At 39.3% G+C, this 13,081-nt stretch overlaps 1 protein-coding gene across 1 annotated transcript in view; it reads right to left on the reverse strand.

Annotated features, from left to right (window-relative positions):
* Positions 1-2,750: 2,750 nt before the first annotated feature.
* The window catches only part of WTIP (WT1 interacting protein), a 271,804-nt gene continuing 261,473 nt past the window's right edge, over positions 2,751-13,081 (reverse strand). Inside the window, exon 8 of the mRNA XM_069216956.1 lies at positions 2,751-10,784. Coding sequence (XP_069073057.1) covers positions 10,632-10,784 — 153 coding nt within the window. The 3' untranslated portion in view covers positions 2,751-10,631. The remainder of the gene's footprint in view (positions 10,785-13,081) is intronic.

Here is a 13,081-nt window from a genome sequence, read left to right on the forward strand (position 1 = left end):
TGTCTTGTGAAGTATGAGCCAACAAGGAGTACAGAGGCACTTTGTCCCTGATGTATGCCTTGTAGGGCTCACTTATTTGTTTTTGACCCTTGGGGTCAGTACCCATGTTTTAACTGGCTGCTTGTCTGTGAGATACTGCATGTTATCCTCTGTTTTTTTTACAGCGTCTCAATCAAAAACCTTTCTCTTCCGCATGCATTTGTACATAGTAAGGGGCAGTAACTCTGACAACTACTGCATGATAAGCTGAGGTACAGTCTGGTGGTGAAGCTTCCATTCGGTAATGTTCTTGAAAAGAATCATTTGGCGGGTCTACCTTATACTCGTACAGGATATTGTGTCCTGCTGTTCTGTTGGCTCTATGCCCTACGCTAGAGGCACTGTATCTGTCTACGTCTTGAAAGGAGTGTGAATGCACAGTGAGGTGGTGAGATATGTGGGGAGGGTGGTGTTGGAACTGAATTGGTGGTTGGAAATGTAATCTCCTCTGATATTGCCTCCTCAAATGCAAACTTTCATTTCTTGCGAGGGCCTGAAAGTTAGGGGTTCGCTGAGCAACTATAGGACCCATGATGGTATTTATGTATTTAGTTCTCTGCTCTATCAGCGTATTTGCTCCATTCTGGAGATGAGGTTGGGGGTGTACTGCTTTTGGTTATGGTACCCAAGGTTGGTCATTATTGTCTCAACTTTAATAATCTCCAGATGTCGAATGCGCCTTTTGGTATTAAAGGGTCACAACCTTTATTGGAGGAGGTAACTGACTTTCTTTTTAGGAGGAGGCAGATAAGGCAGGGTATGGCTCTCACTAGGTAATTCTCTTCTGGTTGTTTGGGTCTGTTTTCGAGGTGGATCCTTGAAGGCAAGATCCTCTTCCCAATTTTGAGGCCCTTTAGGAGGTCACTCACCTCAGGGAAGATCCTTGATGTTTTCTTAAGGTCTAGGCTGTTTTGATCTATCCTCAACATCAATGGCCAAAAAAGAAGGTAAAGCTTTAGTCCTGGGTGCACCTGTGGAAGGCCCTGGAGTTTCTATATCTCCAGAGGGTAGTACGAGGATGCTCGTGATGGGTCTCTGGACTACTGTATAATCTTTCTTTTTTGTTTCCGGAGAAGACTCTTTCAACATCCTGCGGTGGAGCCGAACTCAGAATAGTCCTGGTGCTACATCATGGAATAATGTGCCCATCAACTATCCCTTCGGTGTCTAACTACTTTCAGGTGTTACATGATAGACTTGTACTCTCGTTGTGGTCCTTTGAAGGCCAAGGTTCCAGAACAGACATTGGTTTGAACAAGTAAATTGACTGTTGCATGGCTGAATTTAGATGTGCTCTCTAAACCCACCAACACGCGTCATTCTCATACGAACGTCCCCAAACAATGGAGTGTCATCCGCTTAGATCTTTTGATGTCTTACAATTGATGTCTTAAGAGGGCAATGTTTCAGTAATCCAACACTGAAAATAGTTTTTGGTAAGAACCATCAGCAGAGCTGCAAAAACACATCCAAACCCAGTGGCAGAAAAAACACAATCTGAGAAGTCTGCATCTTGATGAATTGTGGGTTTCACTGGGAAGATCATGGGTCAGGTGACCACGAAACCTATTCTTTGAACAAAAATAATTAGCAATGTTCAAGCACAATACGAGATGGCAGTAGTGTTCACAATGTGATTTACATCTACACATGTTGCAAACATAAGGTTCACTTGAACTGTTTAGTCCATTCTGAAACTGGTAACAATGGTGGATTGTTTGTGGCGTGTAGTCAAATAACGAGAAACTCATTGCTATGGCCTACTCTTACATGGCACATACTACCTCATGCATAAAGGTATCAACCAAGAACTACGCACCTGGAACACACTTAACTGATTCACCAGAGACTTATTCAAAGAAGGGAGAGTGCATTTGACTGAGCTAACAAGGTGGCTCACAAGCTACCAATGTACTAGAGTCCCCCATTCCAACTGCCTCTTAAGCATCCATAGTTGTTGCATGCAGTTCATAAAAATGGGGGCCTCATCCCTGGAGAGCAAAGAAGAATCTGCTGTTGCAGCAGCCACTGGAGCCTTTCAAGTTACCCACACAAATCACAGAGTTTATGCATGTAAAATGACAGGTCAGCACAGGCAGACACCAAGGCTCCCTTTGTTGGTGCCGCTCCCGCTCAAAATTCAACCAGCTACTGTGCCATGCATACTCCCCAAATATAGGTATTAGATTTTTTTTTCAACATACTTGCCCATTTGCACTGTTTTTCTCCAGAGTATACCCATCATGCTTTTGGCCTGGTGGAACAAGCTTCTTTGTCCTCCTGCAGCTCAAGCCAAGTCTCACTTTCCTGATGTAACAAAGGATCTCTATCCCAAAGCCAATATCAAGCCTGCCAATAAATTTAGTTATTTTAGATGTACCATACAGTTAAGGATCTGCATGATGGATTGGGTGATCAAAGATGTAGACATCTGATGTAAAGACTAAGACGTCCGCACTAGATTAGAGTTATAATAGTAAAGTTATAATAGAAATAACTTAAGAATTAATGGCAAAACGAGTGACAATATCTTGCCCAAAAGGTCAAAAACCCCGATGCAGCCATAATGATTTCTTAAAGTAGTTATAGAATAAAAACAATATATGAAAGCTTCTTAATTAAGTTGTGGACTAAAATGAAAGCAGCAAATAATGTTCCATAGAGGTATAGCTCCAGTTTTTGGCAACTGGTCAATTGCATTGATGAATTAAAAACAATGACATCAAATATAACTAAAAAACTTTTTTTAATTTAAAAAAAAAAAAAATGATTATTATAACAACTAAGAATAAATTGACTTTAACATTAAATAACTTATGACAGCCAAGTCAATTCTTTAGATAAATAAATCTACAGTTTCCAATCGCATCTCTAACAATTAAAGAAATCAAATATTATGATGCATTTGAAAGCCTAAAAATCCCAAAAGCACAAAATGTTTTTTTTGTTTTGTTTTTTTTACAAAGATTTATACAAAAATAGGCTGATACTTATTTACACATGTAAACTTGTTACATGATACACAAATAGGACATGTACACATTCATTCAATATAAAATCAAGGTTGGTCCAAAGTTCTCGGAAGAAAACTATATTCTTGTAAAGAAAATTAAAATATTTCTTAAAGGAAAACTTAATTTAAGTCAAATTATGAACTAGAGTTAAGACATTGGTAACAAAGAGCTACGCAGTTAAATCAAGAAAGCTGCCTGAACATATTCCTTTCAGGCCTTTGGTTTGTTTAACATCTCCTCATTGTCCTATCGAAATATCAATGATTGTTTTTGAAACATATAGGCATAAATCATTTACACAGCTGTTTTGTTTTTTTAAACCAATCATTGTGTTCCATATTCCAGTGGTTCCAAGGGAATTGTAATATGACAAAGGCAAACAGGAAATCGCACAGGAAATTAACACAATTGTTTTCTTGTAGAAAAAATAGAGCATTGTGTATTCTATAACAATGCACCATTTTGAAAAGATGTTGAAATAACAGATTGTAGGCAATTTAAGAAGGATTTGTAGGTAAAGTAATAAAGATGTGTGATTTTGTTTGAAAGCCTGCCAACACTGTTTGCACTTCCATCTGTCTATTACCAACATCCACAAAAGTTGGAAGAAAAAAAAGGTCAAGTTTCCGATACAGAGAATCAAATGCACCAAAAGATGAAAAAAAATCTTGTACCCCAATAAAGGTAAGTGGATCAATGGGCATATTGAGACTTACTTTATTGCTTTACTAACCATCAATGTGTTTCTGTTCGCACAGTGTACATGGTACAATCATGGATGTCAATTAGTGGTAGCCTGACTTAGGAGTTGCTATGCGGGCAAGCATTTTATTAGCCCTTTCACTGTTCGTGCTGCCCCTGATCTCAGAGTTTTGAATATGCTGGCAGGAGGAGAAACTAAACAGGCCTCCAAGTCAAAGGATATGAATTGTTACTTCCACTACCCCTGGTATTTTGATGGATTGATAACCATAGATGCAATGGTAGGATTGCAGTGCTAAGGGGAATCTTTTCAGAAAAATTAATGGAACAATGGATACTTAACTGTTTAATCAAATTAGCCTGGCTAAGCAAAGAAAATGTAATTATCAAAGTGGAGATGCACAAATTGAATGGCATGAGCTAATGATAAATATTACCAATAGGTGCAATAGACTGTGGCACTGTATGATATGGACATTTGTGTTGTGCAGAGGTAAGTCGATGAGATTACTTCAACGAAACAACTACAAAGTTATATTTGTCCTATGCAAGAGCTTCTCTAGATAAGGCACCCTGAAGAGTACTGAGAATTGAAAAATGAATAAAATTAGCAAACAGCATAAATTATGCACCTTTTAGATTATTTCAGGGACGAGTAAGTCATGTTTTTTAGATATCTACTGTGCAATGTCTACAAGCACAGCGTTTATTTCCTAGTTTTGTGTAGTACTCAACCCCATGACTATAAACACAAGGTCCTTTGTATAATAGTAGTCATTACTTGCATCAGGAAGACAGATGGAAAACACATTTTGCTGTAACGACCAGTAAAATGTACATGTGTAATACACTTTCCTACATTCCTTTATGTTAATAACAGTGGCACATTTTTCTAGAGTTCTCACATACAGAGCTCAGCACGATTGCCATTTAGAAGGATGAAATATACTTTTAAATTACAGCAATATGTAAGTAAAACAAATATTTCAAAATAAATAAACATTTGCGATCAGAGTTGCAGAGTCCTAATGGCAAAGGGCACTGGAGAGGTCTTGTTAAAAGATTAAATAAAAATTTCTCGTCCTCTGAAAAAGTGACTTGTTTTCTCTCTCCAGCTTTGCACAGAAAGGGGAGGGAAGGAATTCTATACCATAACATTATTTTAATTTATTGACCTAAATACTTCTACATTTTATACTTTTCATTGGACTAACCAAAAATTGAATGATTGAACCTTGAACTGTATAAGCTTTGCAGGTCTTACGGACTTCTTAGCCTGATGGTAAGTAGCATATTCGAAACTGACAAATCAGTGGAACTCTGCAAGCCCTTGCCTTGCCCCACCTTATCATTCGATTTCAGAATAATCCAATAACCTGTCAAAACTCGGAGGATTCGGTACTTATATTGGATCGATAAGGTTTAACTTTTTATTTGAACTTGATTTATTGGCACAACTGCAATGCGCATCATATTTAAATATAAGTATATTTGAGTATTTTATGTTACGTTAAAACTTCTAAAAGGCATCTTTGCACTAGAGGCAGATTTGGCAAATTCCTAGAAAGGCACGTGAAATGAGATGGGGCTGTTTTCAAGTGCCTGCGGTATAGAAGATGATCCTTAAGCAATTATACACTGTCAGGTAACACATTTAAAAGTATGCAGCCTTGACCAAAAAGGCCCTACCACCCCTCCAGATAGTGGATATGATAAACTAGAATTGTTTGCTGTGTCAATCCCAACATGCAATAGAAATATGGGACACACCACGTGAAATAAACCAGGAACAATGCCTTGAACATCACTTTTTTTGCCACCAGAAGCCAGGGTAAGGTAAGCAGAATGAAGGAAATGTGCTCGGCTCACGGCAATTTGCTCACATCTAGATGCAGGCAGTTGTATGTAGAACTTTATGCAGCCTGTTGTAAGTGTATGGAAGACGACCAAATACCCAGCCTTACAAAAATCGAGTCTCAATGATTCATTCTGGAATGTGAAGATTTTCCTTGCAGTTCTTTTCAACATATGTTTAAGAATACTGTTAGCCAGTTCATATCATTGCACATTTTGGTGCCTAAATGTGAATCCACACCTGTGCAGTTAAAAGCCATCGTCACATGAACGAAGATAGGGAGCAGTTGTCCAGACTGAATCGAAAATCTGAGGTTATCTCTATCACCTTGCCTCTCAAAACCATTCACGGCTGTGAACCAGAGACGGCCTGGGGTACACGTGCTCAAAAGCACATCCTAATGCTTACCATTATGGGCAATTTCTAAATCAGGAAGTAACACTTAAAAGAAGTCATGGATTTGAAACAACGTTTTACCAGCAGGGCAAAAACAATATTACAATAACATAGAAAAATTGTTTTCTCATTGATGTAAAAATATTCAGAAATTAGACAAAACCTCCTCTGGGAAGCCAATTGTGTTGACAGTTTTGTGATTTCTACACAAGTTTTTAAGATGCAAAGTTGTAAGATGATCACATCTGTGCACTTTCTGCAAACCTTGGACTCTCACAACTGCCTAATATCCTTATATCTTGAACAGCCTTACTTTCACCAGACCATTTTGCAATGTCAATAGGAATGGGACAGAATGCCGGCTCCACATTAATATCTTTATATTGCAGGTTGTTTGCCTGATGCTGAAGGCATTCACCTCCTTGATCCTGAAAAAAGGAGCTGTGCACTACTTCAGTATGGTGGCAGTAGCAGGCTTTAGAGATTTTTACCGCTAAGGCACTGAAATGTGGTTTGTGGCTTCAGACAAAGATATTTCTGTGTTTACATCACATCCGGTCTGAGCTTAGAATGTAAGACCAGATACACTCAAGCAGGCTGACATCTTCCAGTCATGAAAGCCAAATTCATGAGCAGGGGCTGATGGATATTTTTTATTTTTATAATGGAGATCATACTGTCAGTGGATTTTTTTGCAAACCAATTTGATTGCGAAATCTTCCAGTTGCTTGAAAATACCTCACGAGTGATCTCCAGGGCATGTGGTAAGCTTAGATTGGATATTTCAGCTACACTACGCTGTCTTCCATCTGCATCATTCCGAAGGATATAAAGAAAATCCTTCATCACTGAGTGCAAGCTACCCTGATTTCCCCCACAATAATGGAGGCGTACTTGTTTTCCACAACACTTCATTGAAGCCCATGACAGCCGTCTAGACTGACTCTGACGGAGGTGCTCACTATCTCAGCCGGTAGGGACATTATTACACTGGATTCTGGAAAACTTCAGCTTGAAGCTTTGAGGGTGAGAGAGACACAAGCCCCCTGTCTTCTGGAGTGATAGAGGTGTCCTTAAGAGCAGGACATTCAGCAAGATGCACCTCAATTTGGTGCTTAATTTTCCGATCAGGGTTCCTTTTGAGCTGCATCACTGGTACCCATTACATTCACTAACACGGAAACAGTCTTCCCTACAGATATTACTTCAGCCAGGAGAGCTTCCTGCTTTCCATAAAGCCATCCTATTGAATGTGTCTGACAATAGACTAGGTTTCCAACACCTCATTTTTAAATCAAATTAAGGTTTTCTAATTGTTACAAACTAAGCAGACAATGTTTTATTTACGTGGATCACCCAGTGACAAGCCGGGTGAGGGATTCTTTGGGCTGAAAAAGAACAATCAGTGATGAAATCGGCTATTGCCAGATTGGTTGTGTGATGCTCTATGTTGAACTAAAGAAACCTCCGTGGGGATTGATTGCAATCCATTAAGGGCAGGGGAAGTTCTTTAAGTTGGAAATTAGCAACTGCCCTGAAAACCTATCAGCCAATGTCTTCATTTTCTGTTAGATATGTTTACTAAACAGATGTGTGTCTAGGTGTATTTCTAAAACTGTTGTGTATTGTGTGCAACCAGAAGATGGTCTTGGGATTAGATGTATCCATTACTGCAGTTATACAATACATATGTATATATTCAAATACACTCTCCATCATCCCCCCCTCCCCCCAACCAATGGGTACTACTCATGTGCAATGCTCTTTTACGAGAGACGATTTATGAAAAACATGACAAACTTATCTTGAATAAAGGAAATTACATTCTAAGAGTCCTTCTCGAGTAATAACTGAATTGCTTCAAATGAGTAACGAAAAAGGTGCCAAGAAAAAAAGGCTAATCATTTGTCGTAATGAAACCACTTAGAGGGAGTCTAAGAGAAAAGCTGAGAGACTTCAAAATAAAGGAGTTGAATGGTTACAAAAAATCAAGAACTTTACAACCTAACAGAAGGTACCACAGCAGCACTGTGACAAATAACGAGCAAACACTGAACTGTTAACAGGTGGATGACACATAAATGAGTTCCAATTTAGTGCTTCATTCTAGGCAGACTGTCTGAAAGTGCTTTTGAACTTCATCAGTCAAAACAGACAATACACCACTTCTTGTGTTAACACGAGCAATGAAGGAATATGAGAAAAGGAAGATACACAGTAAAAATAATTCTGCTGGGAAGTCTACAGAAGAAATGAGGGAAGGGGCAATCTAAACAAGGATCCGAGGTCGCCCATGCCCTTCCACTGACAACTCCAGGACTCTAAAAAAAACACTATTAGGAATATGAAGTGTAGCTAGCAGCAAGCCTCTGATTTAAATGTTAGACGAAGAACCTGAAAAGGCACAGGATCAAACATTACGGAGTCTCCCCACTGAGTTTAAAGACATACTGTTGGCTAGTGTGGTGCTATGGACATATAGTTTGAATGTCTGAGACAGCTGCCTGAAGCATCTTGTGTTCCCAGCTAGAAAAGACCTGCTGGACTGCTCCTTTTGGACAAGTACCTAGGATGATTTGCATTATGGCTGACCTTTGTCTATAGTGGCAAAGTTGGTGAAAAATGATGGACTGGAAGGCGACCCAAGAGAAAACCAGAGGCTAAGATTAATTTTAGCATTCCATCACTTTCTTGTATGCTGAGAAATTAATGGGGTAGCAGCTTGAAGTCTGTGTGGCACGTTTACAGTATGATTAGTCTGATTTTTATTTGATAACACTATTACCCTTTTGTAGTCCACTCCTGACAGTAGAGTGGTGCTGTTATTTCTTTTTTCAACACCATTAAGACTGCTTTAATATGATCTGGCTATGGCCAGGTACCATTTTTAGTGAATTCTGCTGACTTCACTAGCATCAAATTCTAGACCCAGTAGAATTTGACAAAAATGGCAAAACCTTAACACTCAAAAACAGCTTCTGACTAAATAACTACAATAAATAAATATTTTCCATACAAAGACACTGGCATACACCTAGGCCCAATGCCAACAACTTGAAAGGTATTTTCTACAATAGGCGGGAAATGATTTTGACTACATTTTTGAGTTAAAGTAGGTTAGAATGTTTGTGAGGAGATATTTATGTAGGATAGTCTGGAATTCGATGTTTCAAATCTGTTTTTAAATCTATGTTTTTAAATAGGGCCCTGGCTAAAGGGTGTCCAAACCCCTCTTCTATACCATGCTTGAAAAAAACATGCGGCCAGCCAAAAAAGAGCAGAGAGAAAACACAAATATCAAAATCCAGAACGTTTCAGTAGGGTGTGATACCAAACTCAACAGAAAAAAAAAATCAGCAGCTCCAGGGGTATATCTTTAAAGAGAGAGAGTTGACAATATGAGGAACATTCTTCTCAGCAAATTATATGTGCTAAGAAATACACAGATCCAGAAATGTCTAAATCAGTCACCAGGGAACGTTGAAAGCGGTGTTAGAATTAGCATGAAAAATTGGTTCACTAACTAGTGAGGTAACATATCTGCAGACAAGGACTAATTCGAAGTCTGACAGGCATACACAGAAATCTTAATACTTTGCAAAAGGCAAGAGTCTCTTAAAGACTTGTACGGCTGAGGCAGAATACTCATGTGATGTATTCTAACCATAGTTGGTCCACCAGCCATTTACATGCAAACTCATGTTAGAAAACAACAGACTTTCATATACCCCTCTGCGTTACTTCACGGTATAACTAACACACATACACTTAGAACGACATTCAGTCTAAGTACCTCTAACATTATTTAAAGTGCAATAACACCATACTTTGTAGTTTGGGGACAATGCCCCTCTGCTGACCACACCCTAGGAGCTTGGTTTGAAATAAGTATGAAAGAGTATTTTCTCAGATCCAGTGTAAACCAAAGTAATGATAAAGTACATGAATTCTAGGAAAGATCCCATAGCTTATTTTAGCAAACAAAATATCCAAAGGAGCAATATTCTGAACTCCCAACTTCATCCACACTGCCAACCACTATAGAGTACCTAATTGAACTGGTTCTTTTGATGAAGTGAGAGTGAAAAATAAATCTGAAATTAAATTACAGCAAGAAAGTTGCTAGCTAAACAGAAACAAGGTGATCAAAACATTAATTTGCAGACTTTACAAGGCAGATGCCTGTACAGTATTAGAAACTTGGAACATCATTTTTCCTTTGGGAAACCTCATCTGCAGCATGGATGGCCAGCTCAGAGCATTTACCTAAAAGTTCACCACCCCATGTGTACAGCTGGCTTGCTTTTAAATTCACCCATTGAAATTCCAATCTATAGAGCTACTAAAGCTGTATTCTGGTAAGGCCGCATGATGTTTAGTAACACAAATGTGTGTCAAGTGTGTAAATCATACTGTATGGAGGTGTACAATTATCTGGTCATTTTCAGTGTTTTCGCTTGAATTACACTCAGTGGCACGTATGGTTCTATGTACGAGTTTAAAAAACGCTTCATGTAAATACAAGTGTTAAGACAGAGTCATTTTCAGTGACGACGTGGCTGGTGATCAAGGTCTTGAAATGATTTCTCCTCTTCTGCTACTGAACCCGTTCCTTGAAAAGTCTCTTAGAGTTCTGTAACATGCATTGGGTAGCTTGGAGGAGGATGAGGTGGCATTTGTATACTGAGACGCCTGATGTGACAACCATGGCAAAGAAGATGACTCTCTAATGGGTAACAACGACAACCTTCTTCATCGTTGAGCTGAAGTCCACAGTCCTGCAACAGAAACCAATGAGTACACATTAGATGGCATTGCTTAGGTTTTCATCTTCCATTTTTTTTCTTGCACCAATACAAAAGCCATCATTATTGTACGAATGTTATGACTATTTATATGTTATCTGTGTTATCAATGAGAGTAGAAATGGTCTCTGTGTGTCCACACTATTCTCAGCGATGGGAACCATCTGGGCTTCCCTCCATTTGAAATACTGTTGAGCATTTCAGCTCACCAGTATTCAATATGGTGAAACACTTTACACAAAGTGATGCTCTGACTTCTTTGCAGTACAGGTACATCATGTTCATGTCCATACAAGTCTACTTGTAGGACCTGTGGATCTGTTGCTGCAGCCTAATGTTGAAATCGACCCAGGCTGACATTATGGAAGCAGATCTTGGCAATAATCTGGAACACGTCTGACTCATTAAGCAATCATAAGTTGAACATGGAAGTAACTCCCCTCTGCCTCCCCCAAAAAGACGGACGACTTGGTCGTTTTGGAGGGAGAGGGTCTAACAGCACATATGAGTTCAATCGTCATCACATAACAGCATATTTTACTGTACTTTCCTGAATTTGTCGTAGTAGTCGTCATGGGATTACTTACTAAATGGAACTTTGATTATGCAAATATTATTTGTGGTGTTCCCGGGCTCGAAGTTCGAGCAGTAGAAGTACCAGAATATGTAAACCAGAAAAATCCATACTATGGTGAAGAGAGTCTTGTATACACTATCTCCATGCATTTTTCTTTGGCTACCAATGAAATTATTCACTACATTCAAGACACAGCACTTGATGTAAAAATACTTAAGTGACCGTAAATATACTTAAGTGGCATTACCAGACAAAAACCGCTAGCCATTCACTTAGCACAAGCACTAGTTAATAAAAGCAGTGATGTGAAACCATAGACCTCTCTTTGGACAACTCCTGTTTTCCCTATTTCCTGCTGTAGTTCCATAAATGAATATTTTTTGACACACCTGTTCTAAAGGTTACACACCCACCTGGCTGACGGTAGTATAGCACGAGAACCACGGGGGAATCTCTGCCAACCATATAGCGATGGTTCATTTCAAATAACCAACGCTGCAAACGTGTAACAATCGCAGACTTGCACGAAAATAGGTTAACCAGTCACACACTGGCGTCTCCCAGACACATTTAACCATCACTCACCTGCATCTTTCAATGATGTCCAAAAATCCTAAAATGCTCTCAGCTCACCATGCCAGTGAGATAGTGCATTGTGGGTAAGCCAGTCTTGGGTGTTTGATCTAGTGTGGCTTTGATCGTGCTTTTAATGTGCTTGCCCTTGCGCTATACTCCACGGCTGCTTCCCAACATGCAAGGTCACAATGTGAATCAGAAAGTGGCCATCCAAAGTTATAAGCTAACTGGAAGATGTCAGCCTGCTTCTTGTGCCCTTATATGAATATACTGAATAGTACTTTCATATATTTATCATGCCTACCTTGATTCCTGAGAAGGGGATGACCATCCTGCGATTCTCTTCTTTAAGTGTTCTGGGGTAATTATATTAGGATTAGAGGGGGGTGTTAGGCCAAGAGCTGCAAAGTTAATAGCAATATTCTTCTGTCATAAAATGTATTTGGGTCAGAGTGTTTGTGTGATAGTTCTTGCTTTCTTCAGGGCCTGTTTGCCCCATCTTTGGTCCTTCATACATGCTGGGAGAAGGACAATGTAAAGCAAAGAATTGCAGTAAAATGCAGTTTTGCACACCATTGGGCAACTTTATGATGGGCATTTTTTCCAGTCTGACCTTATGCTGGCTGCCCACAATAAATTGATGGATGTTCTCAATCTTTTTGTGATTGGACCCCCTCCCCCCAGTCCATGCTCTCAGTACATTGGTACCTATTGGTCACTCACACCTCAGTCCGCGTTATTATTTGAGTGTCGCATTGACCCAAATCTCTTGTTCTCCGAATGACTGATTGTCAGCACCGGCTTTCACTGCTCCTTTACATTGAGTTCATTATTGCCTAGAAACGTCCTCGTAGGAAGCTTGCTTCTCAATAACTAGGCCCTCCGCGTCATAGGAGATTTCTTGCTTGCTTGAAGTTTCTACGACTGTCTCCTTTGCTAGAGTGTCTCCTAAGCCATATCCCACTAATTTGTGCCCACTTCACAGTTCGTGAAAATGTGAGTCGTATCATCTCTTTGTCAAACGTGGAAATAAAGTTTAAGCCTTTGACTTCAAGACCCAAAGCTCACACTTCATAATGTTATGTTTTGTTGTTAGTTGTTAACTTTACTTGAAGGC

The sequence above is a fragment of the Pleurodeles waltl genome, chromosome 12, assembly GCF_031143425.1.
Source record: "Pleurodeles waltl isolate 20211129_DDA chromosome 12, aPleWal1.hap1.20221129, whole genome shotgun sequence".
In the NCBI taxonomy this organism is placed as follows: Eukaryota; Metazoa; Chordata; class Amphibia; order Caudata; family Salamandridae; genus Pleurodeles; species Pleurodeles waltl.